This window comes from Stenella coeruleoalba (genome assembly GCF_951394435.1).
Source record: "Stenella coeruleoalba genome assembly, chromosome: 3".
In the NCBI taxonomy this organism is placed as follows: domain Eukaryota; kingdom Metazoa; phylum Chordata; class Mammalia; order Artiodactyla; family Delphinidae; genus Stenella; species Stenella coeruleoalba.
Genome location: NC_137148.1, coordinates 160403180 through 160423383, shown reverse-complemented (window position 1 = coordinate 160423383; position 20204 = coordinate 160403180). Strand labels below are relative to the sequence as shown.

At 58.6% G+C, this 20204-nt stretch overlaps 1 protein-coding gene across 2 annotated transcripts in view; it reads left to right on the top strand.

The window, feature by feature from the left end:
• The first annotated feature begins 590 nt into the window (after nucleotides 1–590).
• NOTCH3 (notch receptor 3) overlaps nucleotides 591–20204 on the top strand; it is a 34224-nt gene continuing 14610 nt past the window's right edge. For both annotated transcript variants that reach the window (XM_079918842.1, XM_079918841.1), the window contains exons 1-25: nucleotides 591–748; nucleotides 3387–3465; nucleotides 6776–6918; nucleotides 6999–7337; nucleotides 7430–7552; nucleotides 7630–7863; nucleotides 8716–8871; nucleotides 8960–9145; nucleotides 9773–9886; nucleotides 10130–10243; nucleotides 10806–11039; nucleotides 11160–11270; nucleotides 11758–11950; nucleotides 12026–12177; nucleotides 12399–12512; nucleotides 12963–13118; nucleotides 14017–14242; nucleotides 14649–14850; nucleotides 15057–15210; nucleotides 15590–15774; nucleotides 16341–16473; nucleotides 16559–16816; nucleotides 16898–17016; nucleotides 17464–18029; nucleotides 19449–19781. In XM_079918842.1, the coding sequence (XP_079774968.1) occupies nucleotides 634–748; nucleotides 3387–3465; nucleotides 6776–6918; nucleotides 6999–7337; nucleotides 7430–7552; nucleotides 7630–7863; nucleotides 8716–8871; nucleotides 8960–9145; nucleotides 9773–9886; nucleotides 10130–10243; nucleotides 10806–11039; nucleotides 11160–11270; nucleotides 11758–11950; nucleotides 12026–12177; nucleotides 12399–12512; nucleotides 12963–13118; nucleotides 14017–14242; nucleotides 14649–14850; nucleotides 15057–15210; nucleotides 15590–15774; nucleotides 16341–16473; nucleotides 16559–16816; nucleotides 16898–17016; nucleotides 17464–18029; nucleotides 19449–19781 (4739 nt within the window). In that variant the 5' untranslated portion in view covers nucleotides 591–633. The remainder of the gene's footprint in view (nucleotides 749–3386; nucleotides 3466–6775; nucleotides 6919–6998; nucleotides 7338–7429; nucleotides 7553–7629; nucleotides 7864–8715; nucleotides 8872–8959; nucleotides 9146–9772; nucleotides 9887–10129; nucleotides 10244–10805; nucleotides 11040–11159; nucleotides 11271–11757; nucleotides 11951–12025; nucleotides 12178–12398; nucleotides 12513–12962; nucleotides 13119–14016; nucleotides 14243–14648; nucleotides 14851–15056; nucleotides 15211–15589; nucleotides 15775–16340; nucleotides 16474–16558; nucleotides 16817–16897; nucleotides 17017–17463; nucleotides 18030–19448; nucleotides 19782–20204) is intronic.

Below are 20204 nucleotides of genomic sequence, written 5' to 3'. Positions count from 1 at the left end.
AGTAAGAAGGGTTGTGGGTGTTTGGTAGCACACGTGACTCCTAGCCTGTGTCTGAGGTCCGAGGCTGCAAAAATCGCCTAAGGCTCAAGGTCTGGCGGGGCCTGAGTTTAGAGTTTGTGAGTGTTTCAGATTTTAAGTCCCCAGGAAGCTCTGTGCATGCCTCTGCATTTGTGCATCCTGGCTGTGTGTTCATGAGCCTTGCAGGACGTGCCTGGCTTCAGTTTCGGGGTGTCGGGGGTGGGGGAGTATCTGTGTTTGCGTCTTGGCTCTGTGTGTGTCTCCCGCTCTGGATGGGTGTTGGGGAGCAGGGGTGATGTTCAGGAGGCTGGGTGTGTCTGTCACGCTGTTTGGGCCCGCGTCTCACCGCAGAGCTGGCCTCAGTTTCCAAGAGGGTCTTCGGGTCCCAGGCTGTGTGGGTGGAGGGTGGGCAGGGACCCCGGGAGGCCAGGCCGGGGGCGGGGGAGCTCAGGGCTGGCCCCGGGGCGGAGCGAGCCGCCCAGGGCTGGGGGCGGGGCTGTCCGGCAGTCTCACTTCAGCGAAGTTGGCGGCGCGGAGGCTGGCCCCGGACGCGCCAGGAGCCCAGGGAAGGAGGGAGGAGGGAGGAGGGAGGAGGAAGGGTCGCGGCCGGCCGCCATGGGGCCGGGGCCCCGGGGCCGCCGCCGCCGTCGCCTGATGTCGCCGCCGCCACCCCTGCCGTCCGTGCGGACGCTGCCCTTATTGCTACTGCTAGCGGGGCCGGGGGCTGCAGGTGAGGGGCCGGGACCTGGCGGGCGGGATGGGGTGAGTGGGTGGGGGAAGGGTAAGAACGGAGTGCCAGGCCTCCCCGAGACTGGGGCTGGCGGGCCTGGGAACCAAGGACCAGAGAGCAGAGACAGGGAGCGCAGGAGCCCGGGGACTGTGTGGCAGTCCCGGGGGTCAGGGACCCAGAATTGGGAGTGGGGGCGAGGCAGGACCCCAGAAGCCCGAGGAACTGGGGCCCAGGGGAGATCTGAGCTGGGAATGAAGGGACACAGGAGCCCAGGACTGGGAGCTCGAGGTGCGGGGATCAAGATTGGCGCGGGGGGTGGTGGTGCGGGGGCGTGGGTAACCAAGAATCTGGGGCTCTCTCACAACCTACGCCCGTCTGGAGTCCTGGGAAGGTCACGATTGGAACCCAAGTACCCCCACGTCGGGGACCCCTCACACAAAAGCCCCCCACCCTACTCCGAGCAGGGCTGGCCGGGCGGGGGGCGGGGAGGTGGCGCGAAGTTCTCGGAGCTCTAAACTCGGAGAAAACTTCCCAGGCCGGAGCGCGGCAAGACCCGGACCCGGACCCAGAGCTGGAGCTGGAGCCAGAGCTGCGCCCGCGCCCCTTCCCCCGCCCGCGGCCCCGCTCCCGCCCCTGGCTGCCAGGACCAGACGGCCCCGGGACCCCGTCCCCGCCTTGGGAAGGGAGGGGAGGGCAGGGGGCGCCCCCTTCCCGCAGCCCGAGCCCCTACCCAGCCTGCCGGGGGACCCCGCCCCTCCCCCTCCCCACTCTCCCCTCCCCCGCCCGGGACAATGGCCGCGCCGTCTAGACACCCCCTCCCCCCGGCCAGCCTCGCGCTTTCTTTGCCAGACAAAGCGGGACAGCGGCGGGGCCCGGGCCGGGGCTGCAGGGGTGCACCCCGTAAAGGGAGGCCTGGCCGGCAGGGAAGGGATGCGGGCCGAGTAGCCCTGGCCCTGGGTCTCTGGACCCTGACGTGGGGCTCAGCACTGGGAGGGGTGGGGGCTGCGGGAGGAAATGGGCCTCCCCAGCTCAGCCCCGGGGTCGATGGGGCAGGACCAGGCAGGAGCAGCCGCCCCCGCGAGGCCAGCGCACACCCACATGGCCTGTCACACATTCACAGGACACACAGTCTTGGGTCGCACATGCAGAGATGCGGACGTGCGCGTGCGCACACACGCACAGAGTACACCTGCAGAGGAATACACCCAGCTCACACAAGGCACAGACATACACAGCTCACATGGGTTCACACTCGCATGCACATACAGTGACACATGTTCACACATACCCTGCACCACCAGCCCAAGACCTCACACACACTGCCTGCACACACTCAGATGCACATAGATGGAAGGACATGCCTACACCCAGCTCACACATGCAGACAGACGGGCACATCCAACCCATACACAGACACACCCAGGCACACAGAGGTCACACACAGACACACAGCTATATACCCAGATACATAGTTCACATACATGGACACACAAAAAGTTTCAGTCTATAATCCTCTACATCCATGCAGGTCACGCAAACACACATGTGGCTCACAGGGCCCACAGCTCAGCAGGGCCCACGGCTTGTGTCATGTGGCCCCCAGTGTGAGTTCGCAAACACCCACGGGCTCCTGTCCGGGTAATAGTGTCCTGTCTGCTTGTCCCTTGAGGAAGGGGACAGAAGCCCTGTTTGGTGCATTCCCATGTCCAGCTTAATTTGTTCTATCTCTCCCTTTTTATCTGTCTCTGTCCATCTCTATCTCCCTTTTTAATCTGTCTCTGTCCATCTCTATCTCCTTCTCTCTGCCTGCCTGCTCCTAGTTTCCTCTTTTATGTCTGTCTCTGTTTTTCTAATTTTCCTCTTCCTCTCCCTTTCTCTCTCTCTCTCTCATACATGCACACACAGGCACACATGCACACAGCAGCCCCACACCTGCTGGCACACACAATTCTCCACTAGCTCACACCCCGCCACGCCCCTGACCCATCTGACAGGACAGTTCGACTGTGCCACACCCCAGAGGGACACAGCCCTCAGGGATGGCGACACTGGACAGGGCAGCCCACATCTTGTGCCGGCTGCCCCTCCCTTCAATACAAACCCTATCCCTGCAACACCCAATGCTGGAGGCACATGGAGTACATGCCTTGGCATCTCTCCCCAGACCTAGCACACAGGCCTGCCCAGCTGGAGTAGATGCCCAACATCAGCGGAAGGAAGACCCATATGCCCCTAGGACTCCCCGCCACTGCCCCCTCCACAACCCCAGGATCTGGGCACACAGTCCCAGACCTCCCTTCAACACTCAGCAGCACCCTCACTTCCTGCCTTAGCACCCCCCCCCCCCCGCATTCTGGCAGCTTCTGAGCGCCCACATCTGGCATAAGTCGGCCCCTCCTCCTGCCCACCCCTGCCTTGTGGTTCCCAGGGCTCGAGCTGGCAGGGACAGCTGCAGCCCTAACAGCTGGGGCCAGGGTGGGGGGCCGTGGGAACTGTGGATGGGGGGCTCCCAGCACTCGCAGAGACGCCCCCAGCCTGGCGCAGCTGTTGCCTGGGGGAGGAAAGGAGGGAGTCTCACTCTGGGCTGGGGTTCCTGGGTGCCTTCCTGACACCCCCACCTTCCTTCACCCCTACCCAGCGCCCTCTTGCCTGGATGGAAGCCCGTGTGCGAATGGAGGTCGCTGCACCCAGCTGCCCTCCCGGGAGGCTGCCTGCCTGTGAGTGCCTGGCTCTGAGCCATGAGTGGGCCCTGTCCGGGGAGGCGGTCTGTCTTCTCCCCCTGCCTCTGTGTTCATCACAGAGGCTTCTACCACTTCCTACATGTGTATGGCTTGGGCAACCCCTTGTTTCCCCACTGAATGCAGCAGAGTTAGGAGCAGAGGCTCTGGAGTCTGCCTGGCCTGGGTTCAAATCCCATATCATGTTGCCGATGGCCTGAGACTTAAAACTCTTTAAGCCCCAGTGTCCCAGTCTTAAAAATGGGCCCATCTAGAAAAAAAAAAAAAAAAAAAAAAAAAAAGGGCCCATCAACGCCAACTTCACAGAATTCTCTGCTGCCTGAGGTCTTGTGTAAATCCCCTGATGGACAGGTAGTTACTCAATCAACAAATTTTCAGGCACTAGTGACAGTGGCTTGGTAGTAGTGGGTACAGCATCTGCACATTCCCACATCTCAAGATTTAGTGGTGGGGACACAAGAGCCCTGATCTGCCACTTTCTTGCTGTGTGACCTTGAGTGAGTCACTTCCCCTCCCTCAACCTCACTGATCTGTGACACAGGGTGCTTCTCCTTGGCTTGTGACCAGAAGGGGCCCCCAAAATGCAATGTTGGATAATGCAAGGAAAGACAGAGGATTGCGGGAGCAGGGCAGGGCCGGGCCTGGGATATTGCTGAGCAGAGGCAGACGGAACTCAGTTTGAATTCTGGCCTCAAAGCAAGTGCTTTGAGCTCTCTGTGCCTTAGTTTTTGCATCTGGAAAATGGGGCAATAATAGTTCCCTCCTTTATGGGGCTGACTGTAAAGATTGAGACCCTTCCTATGGTGCAATCAGCATAGTGTTGGGCATTCAGTAAATGCTTAATAAATGGGATTATCATTATTAATAATGGTAGGGACACAGGAAATAGGTGCCATAAGGTGGAACCTCTCAAGGTTATGGGGAAATGCTTGGTTCCTTTCTATAATATTATCATTAGTAAAAGCAGCTCACCCACTAGCTGTTGATCGATTCATTAATGTATCCATTTATTCAGCAACATGTGTGCCAGGTCCAAGCTGGGTGGTCTGGGTTGACGTTAGAGCCCCTTTGAAGTTACACACGCACTTTGGAGCACAACTGTGGCTCACCTGGGTGGGGGTCTTAGCCTGGTTGAGCGGGTTCCTCGGGTTGGGACGGTGGGAGTCGGGGGTAAAGTGGGACCTTACCCAGAGCTACTCATCTGGGAGGCGGAGCCGCGTGGCCGGGCGCCTGCGTTTGGAGCTCCGCGCCTGGAATGCTGCCGACAGGTGAATGCGCCCGCGGCTGCCCCGCCCCTCGACAGGTGAATCACCGGCCCACGCGGCGGCCCGGAGCCCGGATCGCCCGGAGTGGAGAGAGCTCAGTCCCCAGACCTGGGCCGTGGGAAGCACTCCCCACGCCCCCCACCCCCAGTCTCCTTCAAGGTTCCAAATTCTCGTGTCCTTTCGGGGTCGCCCCAATCTGTCACCCCTCCATGGATCCCCCAACTCTCCCCTTCAAAGTAGGCTCTCAAACCCTTGTCTCTATCTCTTAGTGCTCGCCTCCCCAGCCAGTCCACCCCGTCAAGTCCGTGCTCCCCCCGCCACACACACACCCCTGCCCCCGCCCGTCTCCCGCAAAGCACAGGCGGTTGGGTGGGGCGCGGGCGAAGCTGGAACCAGCCAGACCGGTCGGCAGGGGCGCGGGGCGCAGAGCGTGGGAACCCGCCCGGGGCGCCGGGAGGGGGCCGCGCGGCCACGCCCTGCCTGACGTGGGCGGGGGGCGGTGCGCAGTTCTCGGCGCCCAGAGCAGCACTTCCTCTCCCGGCGAGCAGTCTTGGCTGCCGTCCTTGGCCTGAGGGCCTTGGGAGAGGGCGCTTGGGAGCTGGGTTCTCCCCTTCTTACACCATCTGCACCCGGCCGTGCCCCGACTTGTTTCAGTGGGGGCTGGGGTGAGGGGATCTTGTGGGTGACGCTAAAGGCTGAGTCAGCTACTTAAGTTTAGCCCCGAGCGACCTGCACAAGCCAGAGGAGGAACCGGCGCGAGGGGTGGGTAGCGTCGGGGGACGGGCCTGGACCCTCTTGTCTCTCCAAGCCCCTCCCTCTGACCCCACCGTCTGGAAGTTTCTGGTCTTAAGACCAACCCCCATATTTACCCGCACGTTCAAGGTTGCCTTGGTGGGTTTGGAGGGGGCTGCAGGCTGAAGGACTTTCCTCCAACAAGAGGGCACCCGCGTTGGTGGCCACCTCCTCCTCGCAACGGAAGGAAGGGTAGTTATGTGCCCCCAGGAAAGGAGTTGAGGATTGGTGGGGGTTCTCCTGCCTAGCCATGTGAGAGTCCATATTCGTGAATGAGGCTATGGGTTGGTATCTGAGTATTTGCCAGGGCAACACATCGTGTTGGTGTGTCCTTCTGTGTATCTGTGTATATTTTGGGGTCTGTCTGTGTGTGCCTGGGAATCTGAGACTTTGCATTTCCCGTTTCCTCTACTCTTCCCCACACAGCCCCATGACTCCCTCCCTCACTGTGAAAATGTATTTGCCTTTTCCCCACCCCCATCACTATCCTCCTTATCCTGTGTCTTAGTTTCCTGTGGCTACTGTAACAAGTTACCACAAACTGGTTGAAACCAACAGAAATTTATTCTCGCAGTTCTGGAGGCCAGAAGTCTGAAATCAAGGTATTGGCAGTCACAGCCTCTCCAACGGCTTTAGCGGAGAGTCCTTCCTTCCCTCCCTCTTCCAGCTTCTAGAACCTCCAGGTGTTCCTCCAGTCTCTTCACACGGCCTTCTCTTTCTCTCAAATCTCCCTTTGCCTTTCACTTGTAAGTAAGGACAGTTGTCACTCAATTTTGGGCCCACCTGGATCACCCAGGGTGACCTCATCTTGACGTCCATCATATAATTACATCACTAATTACATCTCTTTTTCCAAATAAGGTCACAGTCACAGGTACTGGGACATGGACATAACTTTTCTGGGGCCACCACTCAACCCACTACATCTTTCATGGCCCTCATGGCCCTCACCACCGCCCCACCCCGGCATGTTGTTTATTAATTCATTATTTGTATATCTTCTCTTTGCCGGACCTGGCTGTGAACATCAGGAAGGTAGGGACCACTTTAATTGTGTTTGCTGCTGTATTCCTCTTGCTAAGAACTTAGTAGGTGCTCAGGGAATATTTGTTGCATGGATGAATGAGTATGCGTGTGTGTTTGCTTGTGTGTTTCTTGTCTTTCTTGTGCATATCTCTGTGTTTGGGGCCGTCCTGTCCTCACTTTCCCCACCAGGTCATTTCTGCCCACAGGTGCCCACCAGGCTGGGTGGGTGAACGGTGTCAGCTGGAAGACCCCTGCCATTCCGGCCCCTGTGCTGGCCATGGTGTCTGCCAGAGCTCGGTGGTGGCAGGCACCGCCCGGTTCTCCTGCCGCTGCCCCCGTGGCTTCCGAGGTAAGGGAGGGTCTGGAAGGGAGCCCGGGGCAGGCAAGGGTGTGGTCAGCCCCAGGCTCACCCTTTCTGGTTCCGTCCAGGCCCAGACTGCTCCCTACCAGACCCCTGCCTCAGCAGCCCCTGTGCCCATGGTGCCCGCTGCTCCGTGGGGTCCGATGGCCGCTACGTCTGCTCCTGCCCACCTGGCTACCAGGGCCGCAGCTGCCGAAGCGACGTGGATGAGTGCCGGATGGGCGGACCCTGCCGCCATGGTGGCACCTGTCTCAACACACCTGGCTCCTTCCGCTGCCAGTGCCCAGCTGGCTACACAGGGCCACTGTGTGAGAGCCCCTTGGTGGCCTGTGCCCCCTCGCCGTGCCGTAACGGGGGCACCTGTAGACAGAGTGGCGACCTCACCTATGACTGTGCCTGCCTTCCTGGTGAGGGAGCTGTACCTAAGGGAGGCAGCAGAGGTGGGGGGACAGCAGGCCAGCCTGGCAATGACCATCCTTGCTCCCTCCTCCCATGCTAGGGTTCGAGGGCCAGAACTGTGAAGTGAATGTGGACGACTGTCCAGGGCACCGATGTCTAAATGGGGGGACGTGTGTGGACGGTGTCAACACCTACAACTGCCAGTGCCCTCCTGAGTGGACAGGTGAGCAGTGGGACTAGAGGGAAGACCTTGGGTCGGCATGCACCAGGTGACTAGACTGGTGCATCTGTGTGCCACAGGCCAATTCTGTACGGAGGACGTGGACGAGTGTCAGCTCCAGCCCAACGCTTGCCACAATGGGGGTACTTGCTTCAACACGCTGGGTGGCCACAGCTGTGTGTGTGTCAATGGCTGGACAGGCGAGAGCTGCAGTCAGAATATTGATGACTGTGCCACGGCCGTGTGCTTCCATGGGGCCACCTGCCATGACCGTGTGGCCTCCTTCTACTGTGCCTGCCCCATGGGCAAAACTGGTGAGTGGCTGTTTTCCCTGTAGGCAGCAGGGAGCCATTGATGGTTCTTGAGTAGAGGCAAGGATGGAGTCTGACTTGAGTATTAGAATGATTATGCTGGAAGCTAGATTTGGGGTGAAGGATAAGCCTGGGAGAGGCCTGGGAGGAGGCTGGCAAACAGTCCAGGGCAAAAACCATGGGAATTTAGAGCTAAACTGTGACTGAGAAAGAGAGGGGAAAAAGTCCAAAGGGAAGTGGCAAAGGTCAGAGGAGGTGTTTGGGAGGGGGACTTGGAAATGGAGGGAAGGGTATGTCAGACAGAGGGTACTGCAGAAGCAAAGACTTGATGGTAGGACCCTTTTATAATCAGAAAAAGAATCAGTAGATTTAAAAACAATATGTGGGGCTTCCCCGGTGGCGCAGTGGTTGAGAGTCCGCCTGCCGATGCAGGGGACGCGGGTTCGTGCCCCGGTCCGGGAAGATCCCACATGCCGCGGAGCGGCTGGGCCCGTGAGCCATGGCCGCTGAGCCTGTGCGTCTGGAGCCTGTGCTCCGCAATGGGAGAGGCCACAACAGTGAGAGGCCTGCATACCGCAAACAAACAAACAAACAAACAATATGTGGTTGCTTCCAACTTCAAATGGTTCAGAACAAAAGATAGATAAAGCTTACAATAGTTGAATCTAGGTGGTGGGTATATGAATAAACTTTCTGTATGTTTGAACTTTTCACAATAAATGATTGGGGAGAAATAGCTACTAAATACAATGCTGGTTAGTAAAAACAAAACACAAAACCATATTTGGGGGTGTGGGAGCTTTGGGCAGAGCTGGGGGGCATATCTGCCCTTGACCTCTACCTACTTCTTCCCAGGACTTCTGTGTCATCTGGATGACGCCTGCGTCAGCAACCCCTGTCACGAGGATGCTATCTGCGACACGAACCCGGTGAACGGCAGGGCCATCTGCACCTGTCCACCTGGCTTCACAGGCGGGGCGTGTGACCAGGATGTGGATGAGTGTTCCATTGGTGAGGGGGCGCTGTCTGAGAGTAGGGAAGGAGGGGAGAGGCAGTGGTCAGCTGGCCACACCTACACCCTCTGTGACTCCTCCTGCAGGTGCCAACCCTTGTGAGCACCTGGGCCGGTGCGTGAACACACAGGGCTCATTCCTGTGCCAGTGCGGCCGTGGCTACACTGGTCCGCGTTGCGAGACCGATGTCAACGAGTGCCTCTCCGGCCCCTGCCGCAACCAGGCCACGTGCCTTGACCGTATAGGCCAGTTTACCTGCATCTGCATGGCAGGTGTGTGGTGGGCGGGGCTGGTGCGGGGCCTGAGGTGGGGAGGCGGGGTGAGAAAAGCCTCAGGCTGGGGGGGGGCGGTGAGGGGAGGGAGCTGGGACTGTGAGGCTGAAGCCTGGGATGAGGTGGAGGCGGAGCCAGAGCAGGATCTTGTGCAAGGTTGCAGGCATGGTCAAGTGGAGTCGGTGGAACCTCAGATGGGCTGGGAGTGGAGTCTGGACACTATGGGGTGGCAATGACATGAGGGCAGGACCACGGTCTGGAGTGATCAAGGCGGAGCCTGCAGACAGAAATGCACTGATGCCGGGGATGGGATTGAGGCTGGGCACAAGGCTGTGGTGGGCCCTGAGGCTGGGACCTAGGGACAAGACAGAGTCTGAGGACTGGAGAGGGCAAGGGCTGGTCTGAAGGCAAGGCCCATACGGAGTCTCATAAGCCTTGAACCAGTTGGGGCCACAGCTGAATGAAGGTCCAGCCTGAGTCTAAAAACTGAATCTAGGGTTGGGAGGCAGCAAGGCCAAGGCTCAGGGGAACTGTGTGTTAAGTGGGAAGGGGGTACGTCCCCCGTTGCTCTCCCTTCAGACCGGAAGCTAACCCCCATTGCCCTAATCCCCTTCCCTCTACCCCCAGGCTTCACAGGCACTTATTGTGAGGTGGACATGGACGAGTGTCAGAGCAGCCCGTGTGTCAACGGCGGAGTCTGCAAGGACAGAGTCAATGGCTTCAGCTGCACCTGCCCCTCGGGTGAGGACTCTGGGCCAGGGAACCTGAAAAAGACGAGTCTCTGAAGGGGCAAAGGCTCCAGGATGGGAGCTTATAAGACCATGTTAGTGGTTACCTATCATAACAGAAACCACCTTATGAAAAACATTGGAATTAATTTAAAACTAAGTAAATGGACTCCCCACCCAAACAAGGCAGCTCTGGTGAGGGGTGACTGCTCTGACCCTGTCTGGCCCTCTGTTCCTCCCACACCCCCCACTCCAGGCTTCAGCGGGGCTATGTGTCAGCTGGACGTGGATGAATGCGCCAGCACACCCTGCCGGAATGGAGCCAAGTGCGTGGACCAGCCGGATGGCTATGAGTGCCGCTGCGCAGAGGGTGAGGGAGGGCCAGTGACGAGTTGGCAAGAGTCTGGAGGCGGGGCTAGTGGGGGAAAGGGCCAATAATTACCTTGGGGAAAAGTTGGGGGCAGGGCTGCAGCAAGGCAGGACCTCAGCAGGGCCAATGAAAGAGCCAGGAGGCGGAGCCAATGATGGACACAAGCAGAGGTAAGGCTGGGGGTGAGGCCAAAGGGTCTAGCAGGATAGGTGTGCACTTAACTGGAGGGGTGGGGTCCGACCCCCTACATCCCCAGGCACCTCCCATGTGTCCCCATTTCCAGGGGAGGGCGAGGCAAATCAGGGCTGATAGTGTAAGGATTGGAAGCAGGATCACGCTAGGGGTGGGATTTAACTGCGGTAGGGTCCTGGGCAGGGACGAGGCTTGGAGCGTGTAGCTGGATGGAATGGAGCTACATTCAGGGGCAGGGCCTGAACTGAGCCCGCCTCCTGTTGGCTCGATGGGCCGGGCCTGAGGTAGAGCTGAGCCAGAGTTGGGCAGAAGCCACGGCTGTGGGCAGGACCTTGGCCAGTGGGCGGAGCCTGACCCTCTGTCCCCGCAGGCTTCGAGGGCACGGTGTGTGAGCACAACGTGGATGACTGCTCGCCAGACCCTTGCCACCATGGGCGCTGTGTGGATGGCATCGCCAGTTTCTCGTGCGCCTGTGCCCCGGGCTACACCGGCACGCGCTGTGAAAGCCAGGTGGACGAGTGCCGAAGCCAACCCTGCCGCCACGGTGGCAAATGCCTAGACCTGGTGGACAAATACCTCTGCCGCTGCCCTCCCGGCACCACAGGTGGGGCCGGGGGCTGGGCTGGGGCAGAAACGGTACATCTGGTAGGACACAGAGGGTTCGGGAATGGTGCTCCTGGTAGGGCACAGTGGTGGCAATCCCTGTCATGTTGCCCTTCCCCAGGTGTGAACTGCGAGGTGAACATTGATGACTGCGCTAGCAACCCCTGCACCTTTGGAATCTGCCGGGACAGCATCAACCGCTATGACTGTGTCTGCCAGCCTGGCTTCACAGGTGGGCAAGTGGCTGACGCGGAATGGAGGTCTTTATAGGGTGAGGGTGAAATCACCCATCTTTCTTGGCCAGGTTTCGCCCCTCTCTTTGCACACTCTGGTCCAACGAGGTTGTCCACGCTTTGCCCTGAGACAGTGCTTTCTCTCATTGGCGTGTTGTCCCCATATTAGCTCAAGATTATCCTGGAACATACAGGAAGGTGTTCAGACTCAGGGATTGAGGTGTTTCTGAGTGGGGCCAGGGTAACCCTTGGTGGAAATGAAAGTGATTTCATATAAGTTTGGGGACAAGGCAAGGATGATTTGGAGCAAGGTATCTCTGGGTTGAGGAGGTGGGTATCCTAATTTGCACAAGAGATGATGTGTTGTGAAGCAAATGAGATTGTCCTTGTTCAAGGGTGTGGCTCTGCTAAATGGGGCAAGGTTGTCCCTCCCCGGTAGGCTCGGCTATCCTCGTTCTGGGACGAGGTTGTCTGCCTGCTCCCCAGGGCCTCTCTGCAACGTGGAGATCAACGAGTGTGCGTCCAGCCCATGCGGTGAGGGGGGCTCCTGCGTGGATGGTGAAAATGGCTTCCAATGCCTCTGCCCACCTGGCTCCCTGCCCCCGCTCTGTCTTCCCCCAAGCCATCCCTGCGCCCAAGAACCCTGCAGTCATGGCGTCTGCCACGACGCGCCTGGAGGGTGAGGCCTCTCCCCAACCCTTGATCCCCACTGCTTCCCTGCCCTCCTGCCAGCCCTGACTGCCTCGCCCTTCAGGTTCCGCTGCGTGTGTGAGCTTGGCTGGAGTGGCCCTCAGTGCAGTCAGAGCCTCGCTCGAGATGCCTGTGAATCCCATCCCTGCTGGGCAGGCGGCACCTGCACCAGTGATGGAACGGGCTTCCGCTGTACCTGTCCCCCTGGTGTCCAGGGTGCGTGTCCCCACTTTCCCTCCCCAGGGCTGCCTTTTTCCTTCTCATTTCCCTTCTGTTCCATTCTTCCTTCCTTCTCTGCATTAATACCCCCCCCCCACTTTTTTTCCTCTCCCATCCCTACCCAGGAGCTTGGGAAGTGGGTATCAAGGTGGGGACCTTGGGGGGAGATGGGAAAATGGAATCTCTCAAGACTGTCTCACTCTGCCTGCCCACTACAGGCCGTCAGTGTGAGCTGCTGTCCCCCTGCACCCCAAATCCCTGTGAACATGGGGGCTACTGTGAGTCTGCCCCTGGCCAGCCGGCTGTCTGCTCCTGCCCCCCTGGTTGGCAAGGTATATCAGCTGCTTCTTCCTCTTCCTCTCCCTCATCTCCTTTGCAACCTGCCCCATACGGGGTGATGCTGGGGACCCAGAGAGGGAGTCACTCCTGGTCCTGCCTTTTACGGGAGCTTCCTTCTGAGAAGAAACAGAGCTAGACACAGACACTTGCAGCCGATGTGGTCAGTTCAGAAGAAGAGGAAGGGCTACGGGGTTGGGGAAGCTAGGAATCAGGCTGAGAGTTTTGGGGACAGCCTGGAGGAGCAGACCTCAGTCACAGAATGCATTCACCACCCTCTGAAACAAGGAGAAGGCAGTTCTGGAACAGTGTGTGCAAAATGCCCAGAGGCAAACTGTTCTTGCCTTTGTCCAGCTCAGGCTTCAGGTTCTTCCTGAGAGCCAGGTACCCTCAGACCCTACCCTGCGCCTTCTAACCCGCTGTGTTATTTTACTCCCCACCCCCAGGCTCACGATGTCAGCAGGACGTGGATGAATGTGCTGGCCCCTCACCCTGTGGTCCCCATGGTACCTGCGCCAACCTGGCAGGGAGTTTCAGCTGTACCTGCCACGAGGGCTATAGTGGCTCTTCCTGTGATCAGGACATCGATGACTGTGACCCCAGTGAGTTCAGGGGAGCTCTTGGTGGGGGGTGCTGACCTAGGGAACAGGTTCATCAAGCCCCTGCATGTGCCTAGCACTGTGTTTTCATTTCATCTCCACAGTTATCTTACTTTCCCCATTTTGCTCATGAAAACTGAGAGAGGTTAAGTGACTTGCCCAAGGTCATGCAGCAAGTAGAGGGATGAGCTGGGAGAGGACTCTGAAGCCTATATAGATTGCCTCTGGCAGCAAGCAAGTTAGGATTGTGTGTGAAGTATGAGATAACAGGCCCCTAGTGAGTCTCCAGGAGCACTGTTCAATGGACAAATAACGCAAGCCACATATGAATTAAATTTTTTCTAATAGCCACATTAAAAAGTAAACAAAACAAACAAAAACAGGTTTATTTAACCTAATAACATAAAAATATTATCACTTCAGTATAATCAATTTAAAATTATTGAGATATTTTACATTCTTTTGTTTTTCATACTGAGTCTTCACAATCTGAAATCTGGTGTCTGTTTTATGCTTACAGTACGTCTCAAATTGGACCAGCCACATGTCAAGGGCTCAAGAGCCACATGTGGTCAGTGGCCACTTTACTGGCTAGCCCAGGCCTGGAGGACACCTCCTGTGCTGAGCCCGGGACTTAAGCAGACACAACTAGTACTTGGCAGCTCAAAGGGACCTTTTTTTGGCTTCTCCAACCCCTCTCCCCTGCCACATAGGCGAGGTTTCCAGATAAGGGAGGGGGTGAGGCCACAGAGGGGACGGAGTTTGATCCCCCTGGCCAAATGTGCCCCTCCCAATTAAGCCTGGTCTTCTCCTAATTCCCCTCTGCACAAGACATGGCCAGGTCAGGCTGGACTGACAGGGGGCGAGCTGTGTGACCAGACCTCCTCCTTTCTGATCGTAGACCCCTGCCTGAATGGTGGCTCATGTCAGGATGGAGTGGGCTCCTTTTCCTGCTCCTGCCTACCTGGCTTTGCTGGGCCCCGCTGCGCCCGAGATGTGGATGAGTGTCTGAGCAGCCCCTGCGGCCCAGGCACCTGCACAGACCACGTGGCCTCCTTCACCTGCACCTGCCCGCCGGGTTATGGAGGCTTCCTCTGCGAGCAGGACCTACCTGACTGCAGCCCCAGGTGGGTGGGGCCTGTCCTGGGAGTCAGGGGCCCTGGCATCGGATGGGGAGTGGGACCTGAGGAGTGGGGACAAGGGGAGTCCTCGGCTTGGCACCCACCTCAGGACTCTGATGCCTGATGGGTTCGTGTCCGGGAAGGGGCAGGCCCTCTGTTGGGAGGTCACCTTAGGTACCCTGGTCCCTGAGGGAGCCAGGCCAGACCAGGGTGGGGTCTCCACGTGGCTTCCACGTAGCCCAGAAGTACCTGGTATATCGGGGCTAAGGGACAGGACGGGGAGGGGCCTCTGCTGGGACTGCAGCTTCTCCTTGGGGTAGGGGTTTCACCCACTCAAAGCTAGAAGGGGCCCATGGGGGAGGGTGGGGCCTTTGAGGGGGCGGGGCCCGACGCGCCCCTCCTTTCCCTCCAGCTCCTGCTTCAATGGTGGGACCTGCGTGGATGGTGTGAACTCGTTCAGCTGCCTGTGCCGCCTGGGCTACACTGGCACACACTGCCAACACGAGGCCGACCCTTGCCTCTCGCGACCCTGCTTGCACGGGGGCGTCTGCACTGCCGCTCACCCCGGCTTCCGCTGTGCCTGCCCTGAAGGCTTCACCGGCACGCAGTGCCAGGTGGGCGGGGTCACTGGAGTCTTGGGGGAGAGTCTAGAAGGATAGTCTGAGGGAGGGGCCTGCTGGGTACTCTGATTGGGAAGCCTGCCTGGATCCTGGGGGAGGAATCTGGAGAGGTATTCTGGAGCCTGCCCAGGACTCTGGAGGAGAAGCTGGGTCCGTTTTCAAGGGTCCCCAAGAGCAGACACCGCGGCCTTCCTTTCCAGACGCTGGTAGACTGGTGCAGCCGCACACCTTGTCAGAATGGGGGCCACTGTGCCCGGACCGGGGCCTCTTTCTACTGCCTTTGCCCCTCGGGATGGAGCGGCCGCCTCTGCGACATCCAGAGTCTACCCTGCAGAGAGGCTGCAGCCCAAATCGGTGAGGGGGTGCGCGTGACTGGGTTTGGGGGGCTTGGGAGGGTGTGTATGCACATACTTCCTGCTAGTGTGAGCCGAATGAGAGTGCGACAGAGCACGTAGACATGGTGGGGATATGTGACTCTGTGACAGCTGGCCAGGACAAGGACGGTGCGTATGTGTATCACCATGAGACAACCAGGATGTCTGCAACGCTGTGTGTGACCGAGCTGGCGTGAGCTTCGAAGGTGTGTGCATGTCAGTTTCAGGGGATGTGTGACAACCTGACAGAGTGTGGGTGAGACCTTGGTGACTGAAGCTAGTTGGGGGTGTTGGGTGGTGCTGTGTGTGATGTGGGCCGGGAGGAGGGAGCCTGCCTGATGCTGCTCTCCTCTGTCCAGGGGTGCCTCTGGAGCAGCTGTGTCAGGCTGGTGGGCAGTGCGTGGACAAGGACAGCTCCCACTACTGCGTGTGCCCAGAGGGCCACACAGGCAGTCACTGTGAGCAGGAGGTGGACCCCTGCTTGGCTCAGCCCTGCCAGCATGGGGGCACCTGCCGAGGCTACATGGGAGGTTATGTGTGCGAGGTAAGGAGTGCCCAGTGGAGGGGACAGGGGAGCTAGTCACTCCTGGGTGGGTCTGGCTACACATCTCTGTGTGTCTATAGCCTGGTGTGGTGTCTCTCTCTAGGCATGTCTGCGTTTTTGCTTTTGTGACTCTGGGTATATCTTTGTGGGTGTCATTCTGGGTAGATCTTAGGGTGTCTCTGTCTGGGTGTACTTCTGTCTTTGGTTGTTTCTTGGACATCTCTATGTGTGTCTCTGTGCATGGTGTCTCTTTGGGTATGAATGCATGTACCAGTGTCTGAATGTGCATCTCTGGTTGTGTGTGTCTTGTGTGTATCTGGGTATCTGGGTGTTTCTCCTGTGGGTCTGTCTTGTGCATTTGTATTGTGTGTGTCCCTTTGCACTGAGTGTATCTGTAGCCCTTGTGCCTGCGTGTCCTTCCATGTCTGGGTGTGTTTCCATGTACTGGGTGTGTGTGTGTTTCTGCACACTGGGCATGTCCTTTTGCACTGGGAGTCTCTGTATCTTCATGGCGAGTATCTGTGTCTCTCTGGGCTGAGTGGGTCCCTGCCTCACCCCCACCGCAGTGTCCAGCTGGCTACACTAGTGACAACTGTGAGGATGACATGGACGAGTGTGCCTCCCAGCCCTGCCAGCATGGGGGCGTCTGCATTGACCTTGTGGCCCGCTATCTCTGCTCGTGTCCTCCAGGAACGCTGGGTAGGCCAGTGTCAGGGTTGGGGGACAGGACGGGAGGCTGGGTTTCTGACCGCTCCTGACTGCTCCCCATCCCCCCTTCCCCTAGGCGTGCTCTGCGAGATTAATGAGGATGACTGTGGCCCAGGCCCACCCCTGGACCCGGGCCCCCGGTGCCTGCACAATGGTACCTGTGTGGACCTGGTGGGTGGCTTCCGCTGCACCTGCCCCCCGGGATACACCGGCCTGCGCTGTGAGGCGGACATCAATGAGTGTCGTCCAGGTGCCTGCCATGCGGCACATACCCGGGACTGCTTGCAGGACCCAGGTGGGGGCTTCCACTGCCTTTGTCATGCCGGCTTCACAGGTAAGCATGGGAGAGGGGGCTGGCCTGCGATCCTGCCTGTGTTCCGCATTGTGGCTGATGCACGTGCTTCTGCTTGCCCAGGTCCCCACTGTCAGACCGTCTTGTCTCCCTGTGAGTCGCAGCCATGCCAGCATGGAGGCCAGTGCCACCCCAACCCCGGCGCTGGGGGAGCTCTGACTTTCTCTTGCCACTGTGTCCCGGTAGGTGGGGTGGACACTCACGTCAACGTCTCGGGGAGAGGAGTGGGATCATGCCCTCATGGTAGGGTGTGGCTTTAGCAGGGAAGAGGTGTAAGATGGAAGGGGTTTCTGGGAAATGTTGAAATTACCTGGAGGTTGTGTGTTTGTGTGTGTGTGTCCCTCTGGAATTTGGAGTTGTGGCCTCTTGGGGAAGGCTGGGCTTACCTGCAAGGTGGGGCTCCAGTGCAAGAGGGAGAGGTTGAGCCAGACCTGGGGAGACTGGAGGTCCAACCTTTCCCAAGTCCTGATCCCCCATATTCCCCTCTCTCTCCCCCTTCAACCCTCAATCCTCTTCTCCACCCTTCCATTTCTCTTTCCCTCCTTCCTCCCTGTCTCCTCTCCTTCTCTCCCTCCATCCCCTGCCCCCGCACTTTTTTTTTCTCTCCTTTCCCCCCACCCAACCCACAGCCGTTCTCCGGCCCGCGCTGCGAGCGGGTGGCACGTTCCTGCTGGGAGTTGCAGTGCCCCGTGGGCGTCCCGTGCCAGCAGACGGTCCGTGGACCGCGCTGCGCCTGTCCCCCGGGGCTGTCGGGTCCCGCCTGCCGGGGTTCCCGGGGGTCGACACTGGGAGCCGCCAATGCCAGCTGCGTGACCTCCCCCTGCCTCCACGGGGGCTCCTGCCGCCCGGAGACGCTGGCGCCCTTCTTCCGCTGCGCGTGCGCGTCAGGCTGGGCTGGGCCGCGCTGTGAGATACCTGCAGCGGTGCCCGAGGCCCCCGAGGAGCCGTCTTGCCCGAGAGCCGCCTGCGAGGCCAAAAGCGGCGACAAGCGCTGTGACCGGGAGTGCAACAGCCCAGGCTGCGGCTGGGATGGCGGCGACTGCTCGCTGAGCGTGAGCGACCCCTGGCGGCAGTGTGCGGCGTTGCAGTGCTGGCTCCTCTTCAACAACAGCCGCTGCGACCCCGCCTGCAGCTCGCCCGCCTGCCTCTATGACAACTTCGACTGCCGCGCAGGCGGCCGGGAGCGCACCTGCAAGTGAGCCGGTCCTCACTCTGTGTCTTGTCTGTCCATGTGTCACATCTGACCATCCATGGGCCCTGCCTCTCTATCGGCCCATCCGTTTGCCTTGGTCTGTCAGTCAATCCTTAATCTGTCTGTTGGGTTGTGCCTTCACTTGACCCGTCTGTTTCTTGGTGTACCGTCTGCCCATCCATGTGTCACTTGTCTGTCTGTCTTCCCATTCCTGTGCCCTGTCTGTCCATCCTTGTTCCCTGCCTGTCTGTCAGTGTGCCCACCTGTCTGTTCATCCATGTGCTCCTTTTGTCTGTTTTTCTGTCTGCTTCTGCACTCCATCTGTCCCTCCCTATGGCCTGTTTGTTTGTCTTTCTGTCCATCCATGAATTCCTTTTGTCCCTCTATACACCCAACTGTCTGTCTGCACACCTGCTTGTCCATCCTTGGACCTCATCTGTCCATCTGTCTGTCTCTATGCCAGTCTGTCCATCTGTATGCCCCATCTGTCCATCTTTGTGCACCACCTGTGCATCCATGTGCCTCTTCTCTCTGTCCTTCTGTCCCTTCACACACCCTTTTTGCCCCTCTATATGCCCATCCATCTGTCCATGCTCCTGCATGTCTATTCCTGCCCCTCTTCTGCCATTCTCTATGTCCGTTCATGAGCCCTATTTGTCCTATGCATTCCATCTGTCCATCCCTGTGCTGCGCTCTGTGTGACCCTCTGTGTGTTCCTCCGCCTGGAACCCTTTCCTTACTTTTATCTTCCTGTCCTCATTCCCACCCTCACTCTCCCCCTTGCTCATTCTGCTCCAGCCACCCTGGCCTTTCTTCCATTCTTCAGATTCCCCAGGCTTGGCCCCACCTCAGGGCCTTTGCACTGGCTGTTCCCTCTGCCTGGAATGCTTTCCTTCAGGAAGCCACATGGCTCCTTCCTCACCTCCTTCAAGTTTTTGCTCAAGCAATGACCTTCTCAGTGAGCTCCTCCCTGGCCACCCACCCCCAGCCTTATTTTTTTCCTTAGCATTTAATTCCATATAGATGTGTGTGTGTGTGTGTGTGTGTGTGTTTAAATTTAACCTAAATTTAGCCTTTATTGGTGTGTGATCGAAATGCTGTATATTCTGCTCATTCATCTCCTTTAATATCCGTCTCCGCCCACTGTAATGCCAGCTCCACGTGGGTAGGGATTTATGTTGGGGCCATATCCTTAGAGCCTACAGTAGCGCCCAGCACCTAACAGGTGGCTCTCAGTAGTTATTGACTTATTAATAGTTACAAAGCAATGGCTGTGTTTGCAGAAAGCCTGATACATTCCACAAGCACGTGGATACATTCCAGTTCTCTGCGCTTGCGCTGTCTCCAGGGTCTGGGTGCTCTGTGGTGTTTGCGTGCCGCGGAGCTGGAGGCTCCCTTGACCCCGCCCCTCTCTGTCCCCAGCCCGGTGTATGAGAAGTACTGCGCGGACCACTTTGCCGACGGCCGCTGCGACCAGGGCTGCAACACAGAGGAGTGCGGTTGGGATGGACTGGACTGTGCGGGTGAGGTGCCAGCTCTGCTGGCCCGAGGTGTCCTGGTGCTCACTGTGCTGCTGCCGCCGGAGGAGCTGCTGCGCTCCAGTGCCGACTTCCTGCAGCGGCTCAGTGGCATCCTGCGCACCTCTCTGCGCTTCCGTCTGGATGAGAACGGCCAGGCTATGGTCTTCCCTTACCACCGGCCTGGCCCTGGCTCCGAATCCCGGAATCGGCGGGAGCTGGCCCCTGAGGTGATCGGGTGAGTGACTCCCCCCGGGGGAGCCATGGTGCCCACGCAGACGCTAGGCCGGGCGTGGGAAGGGGCACCATTCCTCAGGTCTTGTGCATTTATTTCCCTTAACATCTGGGAGAGCCTTCTTGGCAATACATACAGCGTCACACAATACATGCATCTCAGTCTTGGCACCGTTGACATTTGGGGCCGGATCATGCTTTGCTGTGAGGGGCTGTCCTGTCTTGTGCGCTGTAGGATGTTTAGCAGCATCCCTGGCCTCTATCCACTAGATGCAGGCAACGCACCTGCCCTCCCTTAAGATGTGACAACCCAAAATGCCTCCAGACATGGGCAAGGGTCCTCTGGGGGAACAGAATAGCCCCTGGTCTAGCACTATTTCCTTCTGGAGAGGCAGGGGTATAGCAGAGTGTTTAAGGGCATGTGTCG